The sequence below is a fragment of the Gracilinanus agilis genome, chromosome 1 (assembly GCF_016433145.1).
Source record: "Gracilinanus agilis isolate LMUSP501 chromosome 1, AgileGrace, whole genome shotgun sequence".
Classification (NCBI taxonomy): domain Eukaryota; kingdom Metazoa; phylum Chordata; class Mammalia; order Didelphimorphia; family Didelphidae; genus Gracilinanus; species Gracilinanus agilis.
The window spans coordinates 737679393-737705956 of record NC_058130.1 but is presented as its reverse complement, the minus strand read 5'-3'; the positions used below and the strand labels follow the sequence as shown (position 1 = coordinate 737705956).

At 41.4% G+C, this 26564-nt stretch overlaps 1 protein-coding gene across 1 annotated transcript in view; it reads right to left on the bottom strand.

Moving 5' to 3' along the window:
* RAB11B (RAB11B, member RAS oncogene family) overlaps positions 1–20380 on the bottom strand; it is a 42762-nt gene extending 22382 nt beyond the window's left edge. The window contains exons 1-2 of the mRNA XM_044672765.1: positions 20309–20380; positions 2191–2386 (exon numbers count right to left, since the gene is read on the bottom strand). Of these exons, the coding sequence (XP_044528700.1) occupies positions 2191–2386; positions 20309–20348 (236 nt within the window). The 5' untranslated portion in view covers positions 20349–20380. The remainder of the gene's footprint in view (positions 1–2190; positions 2387–20308) is intronic.
* Between the last annotated feature and the right edge of the window lie 6184 nt (positions 20381–26564).

The following is a 26564-nucleotide window of genomic DNA, read 5'->3' as shown; positions in this document are numbered from 1 at the left end:
AAGATAAATGATATGTATACAAATAATTATACTCCAAAGCAGAGAATGAAAATGTGTCTAAGGTTACAAACCAAGAGTCTATGAGGACCTGTGAACCTCAGGCCACTCTGTTTATCTCTGGGAAATTTCATCTGCTTGGTGCCAGTCTACAAAAATATTTTTAATCTGAGAACTTGCATATTAGGATTTTGTAGTTTATCTAAGAGTAATGAGGAAAATATTACTGCTATTTTGGGTGAGGAAAAAGAATTTCTGCATTGTTTACATTAAATAAAATGTGAATTTTCTTTAAAAAACAAAAACAAATATTTTTAGGAAAGATCCCCATTGTTACTTTTCTTATTAGTCATCCCTTCCAGTTGCAAATTTGACTAATTATGTTTGTCATCTGTATCTTCATCCAAAGTAGCTAATAAAAAGTAAAAAGCAATCTTAAATATCAGGTTACAGCTATCACCAGAGACCTCTCTCCAGGCTGATATCAATTTGATCATTCAGTCAAGTTCTGAATCCACCTCATTTTTCTGTTTTGGCCAAATGGATTTTTTGAGGGGCACTAACTGTCAGATGCTGAAACCATTTTACTAGAAAAAGATGAAAGCAATCTAGGAACTAGAAAGGTCTACATTTTTCCTCTTTGGAGGGTATTGGTCATTCTTTCATCTGCCTCATTTAGATTCAAAGATCCACACCAATTGTGACTTTCTTTTACTTTACCTTGAATCCTATCACTTAGAACATGGCAACACACCGAGATGGTGAATAAATCCTTTGGCTGGGCATTTTGTTATATATTGACCTCATGTGCAATAATTAAAAAGGAAGCCCCACTCAAAACTCAATGTGGAGATACTAAACTCCCAAAAAGGAAGCATTCCACCAGAGATCACTTCTTGGCTGTCAGACTACAGAACTGATAGCAAGAAATCAATGTTGGTCAACTTATAACTACCTGAAAAGAATTCTGGACAACAGAAGAGGATCAATATTTAAAATTCCCTAGCTAGTGTTATTTTTAAAAATGATGAAGGCAGATATTAAAAGGGAAAATAGTATTTTAATAAAAGCCATTGCTGATAGAGATAAATCATCAGACCACGCGCCTGTAAGGATTCAGATTGCTGCAACAGCCATTTACCTTTCGTACCTTCCCGCGCTCAGGCAACAAAAGAGCATGCCCCTCCTGACTCCAGGAGTCTTATCCCCTCTCTTACATCATCACGCTTCCTGTCTGCCTCCATTTTTACAAGAGGAATCATGGGAAATGTGGTTTTCCAAAGTCCTCTAAAATGTCCACAGGAAGTTTGTCATATAATCTACATACCTTAACGCTCAAATGAGCCCCAAATAGCTCTTAAATAGAGCCCCATAAATTCTAAATAACACACTAGAAAATCTCAAAATCAGTAGATATCTCTTATATGGAGTTTTTTTGTAATTAGATTACATATTTCTATCCTTCATTGGATCCATGATCTCTTGGTTATGGGTGGGCACTTCCTCTACTTTTATAAACTATAGCCCTTCATGCCTTGCAGGCCCCAACAGTTCTTGCCCAAGTCCTCCACAGGGAATGTGCACTATATAATTAAGGTCTTCCTCCATTTCTTTTAACATTTCAGAGATAGCAATGGAATGCCTAAGTTATGATTACATACCAGTCTATCTCCTTTTCCAGTTATGCATGTCCTTGGTGATGTCTTTTTAGTAATTAGATAAACCACACAGATGTTTAGGAGATGAGGCAACCGAGTGTATTTATTTCCTATATAACCACTTTGTATACAATGATGGAAAATAGAAAATGAGCATAAATTACTACAAGAAAAGCATTTATTAGTGTCTCCACTATGCTTAAGACTTTGAAAATATGGAAATAGCAATTCTTCCCCACTAATTTCCTCCTTGTGTCTATAAGGAGAACAAAGTAGCAGGTCTCTCTGGAGTTTTTATGAAATGTTGTTCTGGTGGATAACCTTGGGCTACAGCCTGGAAAGAGCCCTTGGATAGACAGAGCCTGCAGAAATGCAAACTCTGGCATCTTTCTTGCTAGGTCCAAATCTTGCTTCCACTGGGAAAGAAATACTTTTGTAGACACTTTCTCCACAACTCTTGGAGACACAATTAGGCTAAAGAATGAGATGCAGCTTGATATAGACAGCATTTTGTGTCTGAGTAGGCTGAACTTACGCTGACGTGATCGCCCGGTACCGCTCCTGACCAGCTGTGTCCCAGATCTGGGCTTTTATAGTCTTCCCATCCACTTGGATGCTCCTGGTAGCAAATTCCACACCAATGGTACTCTTACTCTCCAAATTGAATTCGTTTCGAGTGAATCGTGAAAGGAGATTGCTCTTCCCTACCCCAGAGTCACCAATCAGCACAACTGAAAAAGGAATAGAACATTGTGTAAACTTAAGAGTCATTTCAGGGACTAAGTTCCTACTGTGAGATTTAAAATTAATATACAATATCTCCGAATATTATATTTAATAAGATGTATTATGGGCAGCTGGGTGGCTCAGTGGATTGAGAGCCAGGCCTAGAGACTGGAGGTCCTAGGTTCAAGTCCAGCCTCGGACACTTCCAGCTGTGTGACCTTGGGCAAGTCACTTGACCCCTATCGCCCACCCTTACCACTCCTGGGCTAAAGAGGGTCCCTAGCCCGGATGAAAAAGGAGGAGGGTTGGGCATGGGGCTAGCAACCCCACCCTGTAAAAACTACATCTGCTAAAGAAACTGCAACCTAAAGTAGGGGCAGCTGGGCTAGCTCAGTGGATTGAGAGCCAGGCCTAGAGACGAAAGGTCCTAGGTTCAAATCCGGGCTCAGACACTTCCCAGCTGGGTGACCCTGAGCGACCCATTGCCTACTGGTTGTGGCCCTATGCTCCTAGAATGGAGTCCCAGGATAAAAAAAAAATTAATAATAACTAAAGTAAAAAGCTAGAGTAAAAAGACAGCTAACCAAGCTACGGGGGTGTGTGAAGAGATCGAGGGCGTGGCTTACAGCAAACTTATAAACAACAGGTGAATACCACCAGCCCAAGATAGTTCAGGGTTATTTTGTGAGGAGAAATAAATCAACTGATGGGTGAGAGAAGATGGTTAACATGATGAAGTAGAAAACTCTGCTTAACAAGGAGAGCTGAGCTCCAGTTCTTGCTTTGCTAATTCACAGTGTAGCCAACTTTGTAGTTTCTTCCCTTCTCTGGGTCTCAGTTTCCCAAGTTTTAAGTAAATATAATGGAACAGAACTAGAAAGATCTCTTGCTAGGCCATCCTCTTTTCTAAATATGTGGGAGATAATGTATGTAAAATGATTTGCCAGCCTTAATAAACTGGGTAAATGTCAGCCTTGCTGCTGTTGCTAAAGGACCTTTTCTGACGTTCCCTGATCCTTTCCAAGTAAGGCATAAAAAGGCATATATAATAAATCTATGCTGCCACCACACCTGAGACTTTTGAGCACAAATGCCCTGGAAAAGACTTTTCTCTCCTTTAATCCAAGATGTTCAATGCTAGTTCCTCCTGGTGTCTACAAAGATCCCCATCCTTGGGTCTTCTACAACCTCATCCATTGGCACCTCCTTCCCCTCCACCAACTCCCACCCCTAATATACACAGAAGAAAATAGATTCATTTATTTATTTAAGAAGAAATACAACCCCAAGTGGTTTCTCGAGTGAATCTCTACAACAGGAAATATCAGGAATGTCACTAATGGCAAGACAAGTAAGTAAAACCTACTTTTTAGGCTTTCTCTGGGCAAGTTAGATTTTACTTATCCACTTTCATAGAACAAAACTTCCTAGTGGCAGAAACAGATAGTGACAAAGAAAAATTGATCTGGAATCAGAGAGTTTTAGAGCTGAAATGGATTGGCAGAAGTATTTATTCCAATTTCCTGATTTTACAAAATAAAAAAAAAACTGAGGCCCTGAAAAAGGAAAGGGTTTATCCATAGTCCCAAAGTAAGTCAGAGGCAACACCCCAACTGGTACTCCCTTATCCAGAGTCTTTGTACATCAAACTAATTCTTGAGGCCCAAGGTTATGCTACTAAGTCAACTTGTAGAACAGAAGGGAAACGAATGGATTTTTAATCAATTATTTAAAAATAGTACATCTAGCACAATTAATTCTGGGAATTTTAAAATTCTTCTTAAGTGGGGCAGCTCAGTGGATGAGAGTCAGGCCTAGAGATGGAAGGTCCTATGTTCAAATCCGGCCTCAAACACTTCCCAGCTGTGTGACCCTGGGCAAGTCACTTGACCCCCATTGTCCACCCATACCATTCTTCCACCAAGGAGCCAATACACAGAAGTTAAGGGTTTAAAAAAATAAAATAAAATAAAAATAAAAGATAAATTCTTGTTAAGTGAAATGTCATATTTTCTGCAAGTAACTAGTCTAAAAGTCCCAGGGAATGGTGAGGGGGAAATCTAAATTACCACTCCTTATAAAACTCCTTCCTTGAAGCCTTTGACAACTAACTTTTACCAATCAAGGACCCAAGTTTGGCTCAGTTTCCCCCACAATGACTCAAGAGATTCTGGTGCTGCTTCTATTCTATCTGAAGAGGCCAGGTCACAGGAATCCACCAAATCCTGGCCTCACAGATTCTACCTTCAGACAGGACCACCTTTCTTTTCATGAAATTAAATGACTCTTTACTTTCCAAAGGGACCATCATTGTTCCTAATCTTGTCTCACCTTCTACTGACACAGAACAATTAGACCTATATTAAAAAGAATTTCAATTTGGTGGCTGTGTAGAGATGGATTAGAGGAGGAGACTTTGAGAAGGAAGAAAGCAAGCATCTGTTAAGCACCTACTGTGTGTCAGGCACTATGCTAAGCACTTTATAAATATTTCATTTGATCCTCTTTACCTGGGAGGTAGGAGCTCTTTAATTTTACAATTGAGAAAACTGAGGCAAAAAGAGGCAAAGTGACTTGTCTGGGGTCATAGCTAGTTAAGTATGAGGCCACATTTGAACTCAAGTCTTCCTCACTCCAGGCTCAGCATTCTCTTCACCATCTAACTGCCTCTTTAAGGAGAAGTCTATTGCAACAGCCCAGGGGGAACTTATCTCTTAAATATCTGAAATGTAAGGAGTTTCCTAGGGGCACTGAGAGGCTTAGTAACTCAAAGTAGTATGTCAAGTCAAGAATTTATTAAGTGTTTACTATGTGCCAAGCAGAGGGCAATGGGCTAAGAATAAAAATACAGGCAAAAAAAGGAAAGCTCATGCCCTCAAGGAGCTTACATTCTAATGCAAGATGACACATAAAAGAAAGCTGAAAAAAGGTTGAGGGAGGAAAAGGAGAAGATGAAGTTTTCCTTCTGACACTGGGAGATGGTAGAGAAAATCCAGAGTGTATAGCCTGGACAAGAATAAAAGCACAGCTAGCCTAGACTCATACTCCTTAAAATGAGAGGAGCCAATCAATCATAGAGAAAGGCCTTTGAGTACAGGGTATTTCCAGTATGAGAATCTCAAGGATGAACTTGGGGGGGGGGGGGGGAAGGTTTCTGAGGCATAGCAAAGAAAAGTCTGGAGAATGTAAATGGATTATTATCTCCACTTTAAATTGAGCACTAGACCTGGAATCACGAAGATCTGAGTTCAAATTTGGATTTAGACACATACTAGTTGTAAGACCTTGGGCCACTTAATCTTTTTCCCCCCCTTTGGTATTTTTTTTTAAACCCTTACTGCCTGTCTTGGAGTCAATACTCTGTATTGGTTCCAAGGCAGAAGAGTGATGAGGCTAGGCAATGGGGGTCAAGTGACTTGCCCAGGGTCACACAGCTGGGAAGTATCTGAGGGTAGATTTGATCTTAGGACCTCCCGTCTCTAGGCCTGGCTCTCAATCCACTGAGCTACCCTGCTGCCCCCCCCCCCACTTAATCTTTTGAGAAAGGCTGAGCCTCAATTTCTTCTTCTGTAAAAGTGAGGATAATAATAGCACCTACTTTTCACAGTTGTGAGAATCAAATGAAATATTTATAAAGCACTGAGCACACCACACACTAAATAAATGCTATCTATTATAGCTACTATAATTGTTATTGAAGTTCCTGTATGCCAAAGACCATATAGCTAAAAAGAGAGCTGAGATTCAAACTCCAAGTCTTTTTTTTTATCCTTATCTTCTGTCTTAAAATTAACACTAAGTATCAAGCTCCAAGGCAGAAGAGCAGTTAAGGGCTAGGCAATGGCAATTAATTGACTTGCTCAGGGTCACACAGCTAGGAAGTGTCTGAAGCTACATCTGAACCCAGAATCTCCTGACTCCAGTCTCTCTAGCCACTGAGCCACCTAGCTGCCCTTAAGTCTTTATTATACTGCTTGAAACCACCAATATCTCAGTCATGCATGGGTAAAACATTTGAGTCATCTTTGGCTGCTAGCTCTCCTGTACATTCCATCAGTCATAAAGTCTTCACTTCTACCTTCAATGGTTCTTTCCAAACTGTCATTTTATCATTTCTACTGCAAACTTCCAAGATTAGTCCTTCATTACCTCATTCTTGGGCTACTGAAAAAAATCCCCAAAGGTCTCTCTGCCTCCAGTCCATCCTGCCATGGTAATTTTCCTAATGCACATGTCCCATTACAATGGTCCTCTATTGCCCCAATGCCTACTGAATAAAGTCCAAACTTCTTTGCCTGGCCTTCAAAATCCTCTGCAATCTGGCTCCAATAAACATTTCCAGCTTCATCTCACACTATCTGCCTTCACATAATCTATATTAGAGCCAAACTGGACTATCTGCCAAAGCAGTACCAGCCAACACCCTATTGAAATGCTGATCCTTCAAAGCCTTGCTCAGCTATGATCTCTTCCACAAAGCTTACCACCCAGCCCTTATCCTCTTCACACTTTGGCTAGAATCTTTCCTTCCTAGGATTTCTCACTGTACTTTGTCTATTCATATAATCATCACTTTCAAATATATATTATAACAATAATGGCTCATATATATCCCAGTACGTTATCAACTTTGATGGCTACAGCAGTCCTATAGGTTTGGTGAGAGTACAGATATGATCATAGAGGTTAACAGACATCAAGCACTTACTTTGTGCTAGCTATATTTACACCTAAACCCTAACTTCACAAAGCCCTAGTGAAAGGTTCAACAACAGTGCCAACTAAACCCTTTGGAAAACTCCTGACCTAGAGGAGTCCAAGTTGCCGCAGACTATTATTCAGTCACTGGCTTAGGAGACTAGAGGCCTGTGCAGTAGAAAAATGGAAGTCTTCCATGTTGAGAGTTTGCTCTTATAAATTCTACATTTCTCCTCAGTTGCTTTTCTGATCAAATCTCTCTTAGTAACTGTTTTCTTGTGACTAGTTACTTTCTCCTAAAAGTATGAAGATAAGGTGAAAAAAATCCAGTAACTCAAGGCTATAACAAGTAGCAAAGGCCTCTAAGAGAAAACAAAGTGTAGCAACCTTTTCAGAATTTGACAGTGTGGAGCAGAGGAAAGTACTGGGAAGGAGGAGGGGACCCCAGCTCTGTCACCAATCTAGGCTAAGTCCCTTAACCTCTTGTGGACCTTAATATCCTCACCTACGAGATAAAGAGGTTGGTCTAAGTCAGTGATGATGAAACTTTTAGAGACCAAGTGCCCAAACTGCAACCCTCACATTGCATATGAGCCCCCTGCCTCAACCTAGACAGGGGATGGAAGAAGTGCTTCCACTGGGCTGCTGGACAAAGAGGCAGGTGATGGGAGAAATGTCCTCAGGCAAGATAGAGAAGGGGAAGGGAGCAGCCCCTTCCAGCATATGTGCCATAGGTTCTTCCACATGGGTATAGGTGATAGCTGATAGCCTCTCAGCTTTGATACTCCCAAATTCTGTGCCCTTTCTAGCACATATTGTAAAAGCCTTCCTGACATTTCCTGTCTTCCAATAAACCTGAGGGATTCTCTCCACATTACTCAGGCACAAATTTCTCTTTCTATTTAACACTATAGCTAGAAGTAATTCACTCCTTCCTGTTTTGGTTGTAAAATCTATTTTTCCAGCCTAACCTGAAAAAAAATTAGGAGGCCACTAACTCAGCCAGATGGAAAGCTAGAGGAAATGGTAGAGGAAGCATAGACAGGATCGCATATACAGCACACAACTCATATAATAGAAATAACAGAAAAAAAGCAAGGACAGTTTTGAAATTTGGATCTGGGCAACAGTGTTATATGGTCAGCTCAAGAATGAAAGAACTGAAGAGATTATTTCAGAAAAATGGAAGCTTTTAGCCTACATTTACCCTGTTGCTCTCATTAAAGGCCAGAGAGAAAGAGAGAGAATATAAACAATGACACATCCCAAACCATACAAGACAGAATTAGTTATAAGAATAAAGTATGGAGATCTATGGTTCACAAGGGTTTTATAGACATTATAGACATAATTCCCTCTAGCAAAATCTTACTGAATTGATAGATTGGAGACCATCTCATCCAGTCCTCTTTCAGTTCCTTGATTTGTGGCCTTCAGTAAGTTTCTTGGCCACCTTCAGCCTAAGTTTTCTCTCCTAAAAAACAGAGAATAATCTATCTCTTCAAGCTCTTAGAAGAGTTAAATGAAGTAATCCATATTTCCTGATGTTAACAGGAGAAAGAGAGGGGGGGCAAGACATCCTGAGCTGGTGTACACTAGGAGAGGTTCCCCTCATAGTTGTTAAGGGGGAAAAAAACACGCTGAGTCTAGAAGATCATGACTTACACTGAGTTGTACCAATTTGTATTGATTGTACTGTATTTACACCAACTATTTACTAGCATAAGTCATTAAAACAACAATGGTTCCTTTTTCAAGGAGAGCAGAGGATCTGTGTTCTGGGTATGACTTAGAAGTTAACTAAATTCTACCTTTTGCACTGAAAGCTTAAAACATTCCCTGGCACCCCATCTTTCCGGGGCCACTAGTAAATGGCAACAAAAAGAAAGCTGAGTCAACACTTATTTGCATCAAATACTCCCAACCTTCTCTAGATATCTCTTAGAATATTCCTTAGGGGTGGGGGAGCGGCAGCTGGGTAGCTCAGTGGATTGAGAGTCAGGCCTAGGAGAGGTCCTAGGTTCAAATCTGGCCTCAGACACTTCCCAGCCATATGACCCTGGGCAAGTCACTTGACCCCCATTGCCTAGCCCTTATCACTCTTCTGCCTTGGAGCCAATATCCAGTATTGACTCCAAGATGGAAGGTAAGGGTTTAAAAAAAAAAAAAGAATATTCCTTAGCCTCAAAATAAACCCAAGATTACCTACCAACTCTTTTCAATTCAGTCAATACAATGGAGTCATATATCCAACTAATCCTCATTGTCAATCAAGATTTGCGATACCCCAAAAACACAACAAAAAAGCAAGTACTGTATTTACTTGAGTACTTCCTATGAGATGAGGTGAGGATGGGGTCCTTGAAACCATAAGAATAAAGACTAACATTTTTTTGTAGACTTTCAAGTTTGCAAAGTACTTTACATCCATCATCTCCTGGAGATATTTAGTGTAGAGAAGAAAAGACTGAAAGGAAGCATGAAGATGGAGGGCTATCATGAAAGTTAGAATGATTAGACTTGTTCTGCTGATATAGAAAGTAAAGCAGAAAACCTTTATAAAACAAATACAGTGAAGGACAGTAACCCTGAAAGATTTCAGAACTTTGATCACTGAATTGTCATGAAATGTGAAGCCACCTCCTGTCTATGGGCAAAAAAATTGTAGGCAGAATGTACAAAATAAAACTTGCACTATTTAGACCCCAGGAGTGAGATGATTGACTTGATTTGATTGCATGTACTTGTCACAAGAGGTTTCTTTTGGGAGAGGGAAACCATTGGCAGGCATTGATTTTTCTAAAAAGCATTAATAAAACTTTTTTTTTTTAAACAGACCTGTTCTGTTATATTTCAGAGAGCAAAACTAGGAAAAATGGGTGAAAGTTATTGAGTAAGATGAAGGCTCAAGGGGGAAAAAAAAAAAAGCTTTCTTAAACAGAAATAGGCTAGCTTGGAAGGAAGTGAATTTTCTCTCCCTAAAGGTTTTCAAGCACAGTCTAGACGACCTCTTGACCTGTCAGTATTGGTGAAGAGCAGATTCTGATATGTATTGGACCTGATGACTTCTGAAACCTCTTCTACCTTAAAAATTCTGTGATTGTTCTGTTGCATTCCAGCATGTGTAGGGAAGATGGAGAAGGTCCAAGATGACTAGCCTATAGTCGACCACTAACAAAAATGCTTTTGCCTGAAATGTAGTTTTGCAGACAGAGCAACATGACTTCCCCTGAAACTTTTGGTCATCTTGTTTTAGATCTAATGGGTTAAAAAACAAAAACAAAAAACCTACAGCTGCCAAGACAACACTTTCCATGAAGACTTTCACAATATAAATGGATGGCAAATCAAGTCTGTCTGTCCATCAAGAGACCTAGATGATACTGATTTAGTATGAACTTAGGCAAACAATTCCCCACTCTGAGCCTCACCCACAATAAAATGAAATGGTTGGACTGGCTAACGTTCCTCCCACTCAGACTGAGGTACTCTGACCATCTTAGTGCATCCCTCCCAGCTTCTGTATTAAATGAAGATGTGTTAAGAACCCCCTCAAGGGGGCAGCTGGGTAGCTCAGTGGATTGAGAGTCAGGCCTAGAGACGGGAGGTCCTAGGTTCAAATTTGGCCTCAGACACTTCCCAGCTTTGTGACCCTGGGCAAGTCACTTGACCCCCATTGCCCACCCTTACCACTCTTCCACCTATGATCCAATACACAGAAGTTAAGGGTTTAAAAAAAAAAAAGAGAGAGAGAGAAGAACCCCCTCAAGATCTTCATCTGAAGCACTAGTTAAAATGTTAAATAAGGGAGGGACAAAGACAGAAATCTGTGATCCTCTACTAGGATTTTCCTTCCATGATGTCTCTGAGAAATTAATAACTAGATAGAATTTTATTTGTTCAACCAACTGTGATTCACCTGCTAGTATGTAGTCAAAATACATTTCTCCAACACATTTACAAGACCATCTTGTAAATGCTTCACTGATACTTGAGTTAATTCCAGTCAAAACAGGTCAGTGAAAGATCAAACAATAATGTAATGTTACTAGGTCTGGCACTAAAGGTACCTTCATGATCTCTCCCTTCTCCTGCCCTTTGTGAACACTCTGTTCTCTCCTGACCTCTGAAGCATTTCGCCTGGTATTTTGTCCCCACTCTGGCACTTTCTTTGACCATACTACCAAAGATTTCAGAAGCCTTGGGGTTTCAAGAGCCAAGGTTTCAATTCAAGAGCCAAGATTTGGGTGAATAGTAGTAATCTGCAGCTGGGCAGCTAGAAGGAAGGCCCGGTGGGTGCACAAGTATTTTCCAATGCTAAGACTGCAGCCTGACCTTCTCTAAACATATACTTGTCAACTATAAGACAAACTATTCCTTGTGTTGGGAAAATAATGCCCTATTTAAGGCCAGGAGTACCATAGCCCCTTTTTAAAAAGGATTGAGGCTCCACTCTCTCCTGGAAATAGCTGTTCTGTTTCAGGGTCGTGCAGGCAATACTAGTCAGAAAAAATAATTCCAACTAATTCAGAAAGAAATGTGTTCTCCCAGATGCCCAATATCCTCAATCTCTACCAAAGCTGATCCAAGATGTGCTGCATCTGCATTGGATATTAACAGAGTCCTGATTTGGCATGTGAGGCCACAGAACAAGCCATATTCTCCAAACTGCTGAAAAACCATCAAAGTCAGAAGTGGTTCTAAGAGATCCAGACAAACCAGAAGACTGGAAATGTGCAATGGCCAAGAATGGTCACTTCCTTTCTCTAGTAGTTTTGCTCAAGACTCAACTCCAACCCTACCTCCTTCAAGGAACTTTTCCCATTTACCCCTGCCTCCCAACCTCCCATTTATGATTATCTCCAGTTTATACTGTGTGTAGTTAGTGGCATATTGTCTCTCAAATCTATTTAAATGTGAACCCCCCACCCCCAAAGGGACAGCCAATCATGTTTGTTCCTTTCCTTGTATCCCAACCCCTAAGCACAGAATAAATATTCAACATGATTTGAAGTTCAACCCATTCTCTTAAGTTCTATAACAGGACCAGAGAGGCAGGCAGTGTAGCAGCTGCCTTGACCCCAATCCCATACCCTGTAAGCACTCATCACACATTTGTTGAATTAAACTGATGAAAATGATCAAAGGAGATAATAACTATAAGGCCTTTAGCCCAGTGTCTGGCACATGATAAATATTATATAAATGTTAGTTATTATTATGATCATCAAGAAACTGACTTAGACTCCCTTGAGAGAAAGGAAGAAGATAAGGATACTTTCTAAGAAAATTTTTTAAAAATGCAATTTTTAATGCTAGAAAACTTGACTTTTCAGGGCAACATAAATGTTTTGTGAATAAGTATCCTCCTCTGAAGTTCTTTCTTCCTCTACCACTTCAAGAGATGACCATGGTTCTCTCAAAGGCTATGCCAGCAAAGCAGAAACTAAGAAGGTTCCTTTGCAGATGGACCTAGGGACAGACTAGGTTTCTGTCATCTATGTACTGCTTTCGCCAATGTGCACAGGTCAGCACTTGAGGACTGGCCAACAGGTAAGGAAAATGTCCTAACACATTGTGTAAATAAAATTAGCTCTAGTCCATTCTATAGTCAAAACTCTACCTACCTGAGATGAGGTCATTCCCACTTCCCTTAGTGGGGAGGGGAGACGAGTTACCCACACGTGACAATAAGTAACAAATCAAGAACAAGGACTGCCCAAAATCAGTGTAGAGACTGCCATTTGTCCATTTGAATTAGAGGTGGACCCACGGGAAGTGACAAAAGACACTATCTCTTTAAGTATGTTGGTTACTTCCTGTGGAGGCAGTTCCCGCCTTGAACTTGGTGCTCAGGCAGCTTCTACTCTGAATGGTCATGTGGGTAAGTTAGGCTGACTTCCTTGGCCTACCTAGGCTGCTTCCAAACTCTGCCTTAAATAGGCACTAGCCTATCTGGTTGCTAGGCCTTGAGGTTTGCAGCTTCATTTATTTAGCCTTTTAACCTTCTCTCTTCTCTGCAGGCCTGGACTAGCCTCTCCCTTTTTTCTTTATTCCTATACCTTTACCTTCCTGATTGTAAATAAAGTGCCTTAACCTGATGCTGACTTAGGTCTGATTTAATTACGGAATCAACCTGAATTGTTGATTCCTGGAGGCCACACTTTAAATACATATCTATAAAATGCCTAAATTTCCCTCTTACAACATTAACTCACAAAGTCTATCTTCTAAAATGTGGAGAGTTTGCAATCTGTGACACTGATGTATCTACTCCTTCCATCCACCAAAATCTGGAGCCTGGAAGAAGTGCCAACAGCCAAGCTCAAGGTTAGTGATGGTTTCAAGGAGGCTGAGTCACACCTGCTCCCAAGAATTCCCTACTTGAGGGACCAGGGGCTTCATACAGCCAAAAAATCAACAGATCTCATACTTGGAAAGGCCTCTTCGGTGACATGTTGTCTTCTTTAGCTTTTTTCCCCCCTACCAACTTCAGTTTGTGACAATATTCTTACTGGACCATGCCTTGCTTGGTAGCCAATCTATTGTTTACCTATCCTTGCTTTCAGCATATATGTTGAGGCAGCTAGCGGCTAGTGGAGAGTCAGGCCTGGAGATGGGAGTTCCTGGGTTCAAATGTGGCCTCAAACACCTCTTAACTGTATGATGTGTTGTTTGGAATTCAGGGAGGTGCCATTTAAAAGTATTTAAAAGTATCTTACAAACTTCCTGTGGACATGTGGGGAACTTTGAGACTACATTTCCTGTGATCCAATGGGTTTCCGGTTTCTGACGTGATCACATCAGACAACGGGAACGGCTTGAGATGCACTCTCTGGTGTTCAACTAAGGAAGATGGGTGGAGATACAGACGGGCGGCACTTTTAAAAGTAGTCAGGCACGGTCATCCAAATTATTTTATTAACATGGCTTTAATTAAACTATTAATTTCCCTCATATCATCAACTTTTATCATTTTTAATCGTTACAATGACCCTAGGCAAGTCACTTAACCCTCATTGCCCAGCCCTTACCGCTATTCTTCTGCCTTGAAACCAATACTCAGAATCAATTCTAAGACAGAAGTAACGGTTTAAAGGGGGAAAAAATATACTCACCAAAGATTATGGGTGCTTCTCCCCCATCCTTTGCAGAGGGAGGAGATCTATAGGTATGGAAGAGTGCATATAATGTCAATTCTTTTCATTGTATTGATATCTTAGATGGAGCGCTTCTCCCCCACCCCCAAAGGTTTCCACCATTTTATAACAGCAACTAGATTCTTTCACCCTAGTGAGAATCAGACCCAAAATAAAACCTCCCCCTTGTTGGATCTTTTGTCTTTCTGAAGGATGAAATTAACATCAAGACTAGTCGATAAATTTTTAGTTGCACTCCTTTTAGAAGAGAAAGCATTATTGCCAATGTCTAGATAAAAATCCCCCTCTCTGGAGTAGAGATCCTGAAGAAAACATGTGATTCATCATTTATTTATATAAGTATGTGATTTGGGGATTTGGTCTTAAAGGCTTGCTCTTTTACAAAAATGAATAATATGGAAATGAGTTCGAGTGATAATATATTTATGTATAACTCAGTGGAATTGCTTGTCAACTCTGGGAGGGGGGAGGGATGAGGGGATGGAGAATCGTAACCATAGAAAAAAATTTTTTAGTTAAAATTAAAAATTAAAAAAAATTCCCCCTCTGATTCCTGGATTTGCTCAAATGAATATCTCCTTCTTATATCATCTTACTCCAAACTATCTTCAGTCTTTAGAATAAGGTACTTCCTTGAAGAGCTATATTCCAATCATATCTCATCCCACCAAATATCTCTGATAGCTAGGAGAACAAATTTGCCTCTTTGCCTTAAGATGAACATCTTCTAGCCTTACTCCTTAGGGTGCTTGCAGATCTAAGGGAGGGAGGGAGGGAGGATCTAAGTTTGAAGCTTCAAACTAAATCCACATGAGACTACTTCAGATAGTTTCTCTTTTAAGAGGTAAAATCATATTCATATTTTCAATGGAGGTGGAGCTGCAATTTTAAAATCTTGCCAAAAGACTCAAATGTCTTATCTCCACAGTCTCAGCCCTGATAAATCTGTTTAGACTACTCTTGTCCACAGTGATCACCCCCTTGGGAATTCCTAGTTTCCTTCAAGATATAACTCAGGTGCCTGATACTCCCTGCACAAAACTTTTCCTGATTCTTCCAGGTTGTATAATTATGCTTTTCTTTATTAATATTATCTCCATTTTGAAATTTATATTAAAGTTTGCACAAAACTGTATTATTTTATATTTACTTATCTACATACATGTTGTATCTTCCTAACTATTCCCACCCCAAAAGAGTTTTTGAAGGCAGGGATTATTTCTTCTCCTTCTTTTTTAAATAAGCTCCATGCCTAGAATATCACAGGTACTTCATAAATTTTTTTAATTGAAATTCTATTGTATTGTCTATACCCATGATGGTGAACCTATGGCATGTGTGCCAAAGATGACATGCAGAGACCTCTCTGTGGGGACACATGGGCCCCTAGCTTGGCCTACTGGGAGCCCAGCCCCACCCCTGAATTCAGAGGGTGGGGCACTTAAGCCTCTCTCCAAGCAGAGCTGACTCTATCTTGGCCAGCCTGCATTCCGGCCCTACCCCCCAATGCAAGGGTGAGTAGAGCACAGCACACAATCAGGAGGCAGGGCACACAGCTGGGAGCAGGGCATGGCACACAATTGGGGCAGGATGTGGGCACATAGTCTGGTGGGTGGGGCATGGCATAGGGGTTCCTAAAAAGTTCCAAAAGGTTTCCCATCACTGGTCTATATCATGTGGTATATTTGTATTTGTAAATGATTATCTTCAGTCAAGAAATTAATGGTTAATAACCTATCGAGATACATACAGAACTCTATCAGAGATATACAAAATGGGGATGAATACAAAGCAACATTAAGACATGACCCGAGCACCAAAGTTGCCAACAATATCATAGTCTTCTCCTGCTCCAGAAAGTGCCTTACATAGTAGTGGAAAGGGGGAGATAAAAGGCTGAGTCCTTATTGAATGGCGTGAAACAGAGGTTCTCCCAGTTACATAGATTTAATTTTTTTCAAATCAGATAATTCAGTAAAACTACAATCAAAAAGTATTTGCTCAAGAGGAGACTCCATGTACATGATGAACAAGAGAATTAGTTTGAAATTCTGGTACATCCCTACCTATTCTAGAAGAGGTAATCCTGTGCCTTTGCCCCTCAAGAATTTTTAAAAGGGGCAAGTAGGTGACTCAGTAGATAGAGAGCCAGGACTGGAGTCAGGAAGGCCTCAAATCTGGCCTCAGGCACTTCTATAACTGTGTAACCCTGGAGAAGTCATTTACCCCAGCTGCCTAGCCCGTACCACTCTTCTGCTGTGGAACCAATTATTGGTGTTGATTCTAAGACAGTAGATAAGGGTTTTTTTTTTTTTTTTTTTAAGAGAATTTAAGAAAAACTAGTCACTCATTTTTTCAGGTGGGCAGACTATTATCTATAGGTGATTTCTGCTACACTGCAGACTGAAACAAAGCTTTCAAGAAGTTTTCTGATGTAATAAAAAGGTCATATTTGATTAGCTCTCAAGAGGCTTTATAATCTACTTTGATGGTCATAACAGTCATGCCAAATAAATGTTATTATTCCCCACTTTACAGTTGGGGAAATTTAAGCTCAAAGGTTAAATGACTTGCCAGATGTCATATAGCTATCATTGCCAAGAGCTGAACTCTCACCTTTTATTCCAGTGTTCTTTCCATCCACATGCTCTCCAAGAAGAGTGCCAATAGGCCTATTTTTCAAGTTCAAAGGGAAGAATTGCTTAATGACATCCAAACCATAACTGCCCTTCTAATTGAAATCTGAACTTCAGAGCTATCTCCATTTTGCCTCTCACCCTTAGGGCCCTGAAGAACTCAGGCACAGCTTTCCACCATCATCCCTAGAAGCCCTGTTCTAATTCTCAGGATCTTACTTGACTCCCTTCACATATCCAGAACACTGTCAAATCTTCTCACTTCTACCTTCACAATGTTTTCCCCATCAGTCCCATTCTTTACTTACATAGTAAGTATTGTTCAGGTCTTTATCATCGCTTATCTCTAGACTATTCCAATAGCTGTCTACCTAAACTCTCTACCTCAAGTTCCTCCTTATTCTAATAAATCTTCCACTCAGCTACCAAGGTTATAATAACATTGGCATTATGCACAACCTTTCCCCTTACTATATGTGCAATCTTCTTATACTTCACTCTCCTCCAAGCATTCTACAGTCCAGCTGCACTAGCCTACTTGTAGTTAATCAAACATGACACTATCCCTTTCTAATGACTATAATCCATGCCTGGAATCCTCTGTCCCCTCACCTTTGCCTCTTTATTTCCAAAATTTCCACTGATATGCAGGGTTCTTCAAACCCTGTCACCTTCTGTGGACCTTTCCCGTCCCCTCAGCTGCCAGTGTCTTCCCTTCTCATATTACCTACCACCTATTACGTATACGTCTAGTAAATACTTCTGTTATTACACACCTTGTCTCCCTCATTAGAATACCCCTAGAGGACAGGAATTGCTTTTGCCTTTGTACTTTTTCAAGCCTAGTACAGTGCCTGTAACACATTAAGTGCTTAATAAATACTTGTTAGAATGCTTTGTTGACTAAATGGAAGAGAACACATTTCTTTGCATCTCTGATATCTGTTCCTGGACATAATGAATATATGCATCTTGGAGGTAGGATGGGGTACAAAGACTTAAATAACTGGGATCTATGAAGGCCAAGCGATACACAGAGGGAAAGTTGAAAATAGTGATGCAAAGACCCTATTACTCAGGAAAGAAAAATCTTTGGGCATGGGCTCAAATAAGTATCAGGTACCTGAAATCAGTGCTAAGCAGGGGAGGGTTTGTCTGTAGTAGCTCACATACAGGATTTTTCAAAAATTTTAGTGCAGCTTTAAGCTACTAAAGCTTAATACTTTTTGGCATCTTGTATATTAAGAGCATGGCAACATATATTGAGTATTTCAGTTACCACAGTACAGAAATCTACAAGTGTGGAATCAAATTATTTTTTTTACAAAAACTTATTTCTAAAGGGGCAGCTGGTTAGCTCAGTGGATTAAGAGTCAGGCCTAGAGACAGGAGGTCTTAGGTTCAAATCCAGCCTCAGACACTTCCCAGCTGTGTGACTCTGGGCAAGTCACTTGACCCCCATTGCCCACCCTTACCACTCTTCCACCTGGGAGCCAATACACAGAAGTTAAGGGTTTAAAAAAAAAAAAAGTCAGTAACTGACATTTCAGTGACATGAGGCAGAAGGATTTCCTGAACAGGGCTGCTCAACCTATTCAGTCAGCTGTCAGAGCTGAGCCCTTTCTGTCTGGGGTCTATAGGAGTTTGAGCAACAAAAAGATATTGGAAAATTAGTGAAGATGGAGTGGAAAGCAGGAGAGGCACTACTAAAGCAAAAAAGCAGAGGTTGGGAGGATCTTGTGGTCTAGGCACAGCAAGAGAAACAAGGACTTAGACAAGACTAAGATAGTGGTCAGTCAGTCCTAGGCACAAGAAGAAAAGGAAATATCTTAGATTTAACTTGAAGAATCTCAGATGAGAGAAAAATCGGGAAACAAGTATTCTGAAGAACAAATGATCCAACATATAGGACCCAGGGATAAGAGTAGCAGAAACATGCCAAGTCTCTTCAGTACCTCTTTGCTGGCAGCCTTTGATATTTCCAGTCTACCCTATCGGTTACTCAATGTAGGAGGTCCTCAGTGTAGGAGATCAATAGCCTAGCCCTCTGGCTTCAGGAAATGAAGCTTGTTGGTAGTATTCCTCCCCCTCACATCAGTCAGAATCAGTAACCCTCTCCAGGTCAAGGAGGAGTTCTGGGTACATCTTAGAAATAAAGGCAGTGAGGAAAGACTTCTGGGTAATCTGGACACTCCTCAATCTAATAGCCACGATTCTTTTGGCTCTGGAGAGTCTGTCCTTAATCTAGAATACATGAGCAAAGCCCTGTATATCAACACCATATTAGTTCAATTACATGGCTCCTCTGCATAAACCACTCCACACTCCCCTTATCTCCAGCTCTAATGCTTTCTTTTTCCATCCTCTAATCCAGGTCATCTCTGCCCTTCCTTTATCTGATACCAACACTACTCTTAGTGAGTTTCTCCTCCATTCCCCTTCCCAGTCTTAAATCTCCCTCCCATGTCCAATTCTCTATGCCTAGCCTCAATATCCAATCTCCTTTTCTCCCCATACTCTATTCAAGATTCTGCTATCCGCTCTTCCTCCCTTGCAGCTCCTTGCCTCTCTCCACTCTGATTTCTCCCTCCTTACCCCTATTCATTCCCCCAATACGTCCTGGCCCTACTCCCCAATACCTCCTTACCTACTACCCTTTTCTCCTTCCCTTCTTTCTGGGCCTCAAGAGCTTTCCCCAAAGAATCCAACACATCACCTCACTACCCATTTGTTTTTCAGCCTTGGTCTTCCCCCGCGGGGAGCACAGTCCCCATCCCCTAACAGGGGCTTAAATGGTCTAAGAAGCTAGAAGCTACAAGTCAAGTCACCAAGATGTGCCTGGCCTCTTAGCCCATGTTTTGTCTCTAGAGTGTCTTTTTAGCCAGCTTTCCAGAGTCGCCTTCTTAACACCTCACACAGCTTTTCCCTACCTCCAGGTCTTCTTTCCTCCTCCAATCCTAGGAACGCCCCCTCCCAAGGCCCCACCAACCCTCCAATCCCTCCTCACACTCTCTTCTGCACTCAGGTCCCCGCCCCCTTTCTTCCAGTGTCCATCACCTAGGACACCCAGTCAGGTGTCGGTACTTAAACCGCCCCGCCCCCGTCTCTTTTTCAGAGGGCACCAGCCCCTTCCCCAATAATCCCAGCCCACCCCTCCCCCATCTCCCGGCCCGGGCTCCGCAGTCCCCAGCTCCTTAAACCCGAGGACTCCGTGCGGCCGCCCTCATTGGATCCGCCACCCCAGGTCGGTTCCCCACCCCGGCGTCAGTCCAGGCCTCAGCCCTGGTTCCGCCGCCCCCACCAGGGCCCGCTGAGGTCCCTCTCCAGCCTGGCCGAGCGCGACTCCGGGACAGAAGCCCCGGGCAACAGCAGAGGCAAGCTTTCCGAAGGACCCGCCCTCTTGCGCAGCCCTCCCCGCCTCAGTCCTGGGCACCTTTGAACAGGTAGTCGTATTCGTCGTCCCGGGTCCCCATTGTCTCGGCTCTTCCGGCGGGATCGGGCCCGTCTCCGCAGCCCCACCACAAACACCCGACTGGGGGGCGGAGCCCAGCCGGCGGCCGAACGACAGTTCCGCAGGCCTATCGGCCGCGGGGCGGGGACGCGACTGACATCGTGGTTAACCTATCAGAACCAGAGGCAGGGGGTGGGAGATATGTGGGATCAACCTACTGCTTCCACCTACCGCGGGCTTGAAACCGACGGAAGGGGAGAGGAGGGTCTTACTGAAGTGACAGCGATATTAACCTATCCGAGACGGACGCAAGAGACGGGAAGAAAAATCGAGGAATGGAAAGAAACTGATGGTGCGCTAAGCCAATGAAAGGCAGGCGAGAGGAAGCTTTACAGGAAGAATGAGGCGTAGGCCCCGGGCAGGGCTGGAACTGGAAGGGGAGGAGCTTGGAACAGGAAATGACCTATTAGGCTTGAGAACCGAGGGGAATCTTCGCTGTGACGTCACGTGCAAGGCACTGGCCCTTCCTCCTAGAGTCTAGGAGAACCTTGACTTAACTAATTCAGGGAGAGAAAAGACTGACCACCCAACTGGTCTCTTATTTGCAGACCACCACCTCTCGCCACCTTAGGAACCACTCCTCAACCCGCTGCTGACCCGCCACCTCAGAGGCCCACTAGATTCCAACTCCAAACTGATGGGACATCACCCCCTTAGAGACTACAGTATCACCTCTTTGCTGAACATCGCCTCAGAAATCCACCAGTCGGCATGTTGTTGGCCAACGTCTCAGAGACCCACTGGTCACCCCACTCCATCTCACCATCCCAGAATCCCATTTTTCATCCTCCTTGTGACCATCACCTCAGAAACCCTACTTCTTACTGCCAACTTAGACAAATCATCTGTCTCCTTAAACTGGTCATAATCTATACTTGCCTACCCTATTCCCCCACTGACTACCACATTTCACATCCCCCCCAATGACTACTTCACACAACCACCAACACCCCACTGCCTACTGCCATCCCACATACTTGCCTAGACACCCTGATGCTCCCCATCGCAGGCCCACTAGTCACTCAGGTGCCCCCTCCCCCCACTTTCTTGCCCAGTCATGTCCCCTCTGCTAGGATTGTGATCTTGGAGACATTTTCTTGTTTGTAAGTTTAGGTCTTATCCAACTCTTTGTGACCCCATTTGGAGTTTTCTTGGCAAATTTACTGGAATGGTTTGCCATTTCATTTTATAGATGAGAAAACTGAGGCAAACAGGGTTAAGTAACTTGCTCCAAACCACACAACTAAGTGACTGAGACTATATTTGAACTCTTGAAGATAAGTCTTCTAACTCCAAGCCTGGTGCTTTATCCATTTCATGAGACTTACCTGCCAAGTATATGAGGTGTCAATTAGTGGGTGGTATGACTTGGTTAAGTGTCTGGTGGTGAAGAAATATCTGTGTAATAGAGATCAAGCATATACATTTTATTTTATCTTTTTCCAAAATGAAATGTAAAAACAGTTTCCAACATTTTTCAAAGATTATCCAGTTGAATTCTCCCCCTTCTTCCCTCACCACCATCCCAATCCCCACCCCTTGAGATGGTAAGCAATCATATATATTTCACATGTACAATCATGTAAAACATTTTTTCATATTAATCTTTTTGTGGAAGTAAATGAAGAAAAAAAAAGGAAGTGAAAAAATTTTCTAGATTTAGACCAGTGGTTCCCAAACTTTTTTGGCCTACTGCCCCCTTTCCAGAAAAAATATTACTTAGCCCCCTGGAAATTAATTTTTTTTTTATTTCAATAGCAATTAATAGGAAAAATAAATGCACCTGTGGCCATCACCACTCTCCTGGATTACTGAAGCACCCACCAGGGGGCGGTGGCGCCCACTTTGGGAATCACTGATTTAGACCATCAATTCTTTTTCTCTGAAAGCAGATGATATTTTTTTTATCATAAATTCTTTGGGAGAGTTTTAGATCATTGTATTGCTGTGAATAGCTAAGTTATCCACAGTTGTTAATCATACAAATATTCCTCTCACTGTGTACAATGTTCTCCTTGTTCTGCTTATTTCACTCTGCTTAAGTTCATGTAAGCCTTTCCAGATATTTTGAGATCCTCCTGCTTGTCATTTTTTATAACACAAGAGTATTCCATTATAATCATATACTTTTAACTCACTCAGCCATTCCTCAATTGATGGGTATCCCCTCACTTTCCAATTTTTTGCCCCCCCACCAAAAAAAAGCTGCTTTAAATATTTTTATATACGTAGGTCCTTCCTCTTTTTGCTTTTTATCTTTTGGGGATATAAATCTGGTAATAATATTGCTGGGTCAAAGGGTATGTACTGTTCTTTAGTCCTTTGGGCATAGGTCCAAATTGCTCTCCAGAATAATTAAGTCATTTCACAACTTCCCCAACAGTGTATTTGCGTCACAGTTTTCCTACATCTCCAAGTTTTATCATTTTCCTTTTCTGTCATAATAGCCAATCTGATAGGTGTGGGATGTTACAGCAGAGTTGTTCTAACTTGCATTTCTCTAATAGTGATTTAGAGCATCTTTTGCATGACTCTAAGGAGAGTTCATTACTTTGTCTGAGAACTGGATGTTCATATCCTTTGACCATTTATCAACTGGGGAATGACTTGTATTCTTATACATTCAACTCATTCCTCTATGTATTCAGGAAATGAGGTCTTTATCAAAGAGATTTCTTGTCAACATTTTTTGCACCATTATAATTACTGTATATTACCCTCCATTCTATTTCCCCCTGTTTAGTTTCTGACCACCATATCACCCAATTTGCCATATTTTCCATCATCCCCCTCCCTTCTATTCTCTGATCCCCTTCCCCTCCTACCATCCTATAGGGGTAAGATAGATTTCTATACCCAATTGATTGTGCATGTTCTTCCCTCATTGAGCCATTCTGAAAAGAATAAGATTCCCATACTTCCCTCCCCACTTCCCCCATCTGTAAAAGCTCTTTCATGCCTCTTTTATGTGAGACTTATACTCCTTTCTATTTTCCCCTTTCCCTTTCTCCCAATGCGTTATTCTTTTTTATGCCTTAATTTTTTATACCATCCTATCATATTCAACTTATATCCTCACTCTCTGTGTATATACCTAACTGATTAAATTCTTTGGAGTTACAAAAATCATAGTTAAAAGAATCATCTCTCCATGTGGAGATGCATGCTGTTTAACCTTATTGAATGTCTTTTGATTTCTCTTTCCTGTTTAGCTTTTTATGCTTTTCTTGAGTCTTCTATTTGTGAGTCAAATTTTCCCTTCAACTCTGGCCTTTTGATCAAGAATATTTGAAAGTCCTCTTTTTCATTGAATACCTATTTTCTCCCTGAAAGATTATGCTTATTTTTTCTAGGTAAGTGATTCTTGGTTGAAATCCTAGCTGAAATATCATATTCCAGGTTCTCTGATCCTTTAATGTAGAAGCTGCTAAACTTGTGTTATCCTGACTATGGTTTCATGATATTTGAATTGTTTCTTTTTGACTGCTTGCATATTTTCTCCTTAACATGAGAGTTCTGTAATTTAGCTATAATATTCCTGGGAGTTATCCTTTGGGTATCCATTTCAGAAAGTGATTGGTAGACTCTTTCAATTTATATTTTACGCTCTGATTCTAGAATATCAGGGCAGTTTTCCTTTGATAATTTCTTGAAAGATGATGTCTAAACTCTTTTTTTGATCATGGTGTTCAGGTAATCTACTAATTCTTAGATTATCTCTTCTGGATATCTTTTCCAGGTTATTCATTTTTCCAATGAGATATTTCTCACTTTTCTTCTATTTTTTCATTCTTTTGACTTTGATTGTTTCTTATTGACTCATAGTCATTAGCTTCTACTTGCCCAATTCTAATTCTTAAGGCATAATTTTCTTTCTTTCTTTTTTAAGTCCTTACCTTCTGCCTTGGAATCACAGGTAGAAGAGTGGTAAGGGCTAGGCAATGGGGGTTAAGTGACTTGCCCAGGATCACACAGCTAGGAAGTGTCTGAAGCCAGATTTGAACCTAGGACCTACCATCTCTAGGCCTGGTTCTCAATTGACTGAGCTACCAGCTGCCCCCAAGGCATGATTTTCTTGAGTGAGCCTTTGGACCTCCTTTTCCATTTGGCCAATTCTACTTTTTAAAGAGTTCTTTTCCTCAATGAATTTTCCTCAATGAAAACCTCTTTTTCTCATGGCCATTTCTGCCTTTTAAAAAGTTCTCATCAATAGATTTTTGTGCCTCTTTTACCAGTTGCCTTATTCTGTTTTTTAAGGTATTTCTTCAGTATTTTTTTTGTCCCTCCTTTACCAAGCTATTGAATTTTTTCAAAATTTTCCTGTATCACTGATTTGTTTTCCCAATTTTTTCCTACTTCTCATTTGATTTATAAAATCTTTTTTTATTTCCTCCATTAATTCTTTTTAGATTTGAGAACAATTCATATTTTTCTTGGAGACTTTGGCTGCAGATTTTGTTGTCTTCTTCTGAATTTGTGTTTTGGTTTTTCCTGTCATCAAAATAACTTTCTTTGTTGGATTTCTTGTTGTTGTTGTTGTTGATGTTGTTTGCTCATTTCCCAGACTTTTTCTTTTCTATCAGCTTAAAAAAATTGTTAAAGTTGGGTTCTATAACTGTGGTGAAGGGAACACTATTCCAAGCTTCAGTTTCTTTCTACAGCTGCCTTCATAGTTGGCTCTGGGAATCTATCTGCTTTAAGTTCTTCTAAGGTAGTATGATGCAAGGAGAGGTATATTTAAAACTCTCCCTGCTTATGCTCTGGTCTGTGAATAACCACCAGCACTCTTTTCCCCCTTGGAACAATGACCAGGGTCCACTGCTTCCTTATGTGCTGGTATTGGTATTTCTCCTCCCTCAGAGAAGCAGCACTCCAGGACTGCTTCCTGGATCTGTGTATGGACAGTGCAAAAGGGTCTTTTACCCAGAACCAGCAAAGGGATCTTTGTAAAATCTGAGCAGTTGTCCACCCTGCCCCAACCCCTCCTTATTGTCTGTGGCTCCAGAAGCATTTGCTGCTGCTTCACCTGAGTCCAGGGTCCATTGTTGCCATGGTGGGATCTGCCCTGGTCCTTCTTACACTGCCTTGTGCTCTACCTCCACTCTGGTATACTAGATCCCTTATGCTGCCTTCTAAGTTGTTTGGGGCTAAAAAATTACTTGACCTCATCATTTTGTGGGCTATGGTGCTCCAGAATTCAGGCATTATATTGTAATTTGGGGGGAGGATAATTTGGTTGAGATCAGATGGCTCTGTGTATCTTCTCTGCCATTTTGGCACTCCCTGGCAAGATCAGGCATATATATGGTATAACCTATAATACAAATTAGATGATAGAGGCAGCATGGCAGTGGTAAGAGAGCTGGATTTGGAGTCAGGGTACCTGCCTCTGCCATTTACTATCTGCATGACCTTGAGCAGGTCATTTACTTTCTTCCTTTCTGGGCCTCAGTTTCTTCATCTGTAAAATGAGGGAAGGAGAGGGTTTGGACAACAAAGATCTTTAAGCCTCTGACCTTACATACTTGTATGTCATCATAAAGTGGGTGCCCACATGTAACACCTAACACAGTGCTTGGCCAACACATATCTGTTAAGGCTGGTTGATTGATTAATCAAAAGCTGAAATGTATCCAAGGGAAGGCAGGGAGCTGAATGGACCCTAAGTCAAGCTGTATGAGGATTTAAAAACCTGGGGCTATTTTGACTAACAAAGATTTGGGTGTGGGGGTTACAGAGAAAAGATCACTGTGTCAGGGACTTGATGGGCTGTCACGTGAAAGGTTTGCTCTGTACCACCTTCAGTAGGAATTGAGAAGGGATAAATTTCAGCTTGATATAAAGAACCTTCTCTTTAGCAGAGAAAAAGAGGCCTCTTTTGGAATAAGATGTGAATTCTCTATCGCTGAACATCTCCAAGGAGAGACTAGGCCAGCCTTGGCAAATGTTTTCCAGTTCTTGTACCCAAACTACAACTTCAAGCTGCCTGTAAGCTCTCCCCACCACCTGTTACCTCAGGGAGTGGAGGGAGGAAGTGCTCTCATGTCCTTGGGTGCAGGGAAGAGGGGGAACAGAGCAGCCCCCCCTTCCCCCACCCCCAGAGCTGGACTAGGGAAATATTTCTGGAGGTTGTATTAGTGATTCCTGTTTGGGCTGGCTGAATTGATGGCCCTTCCAA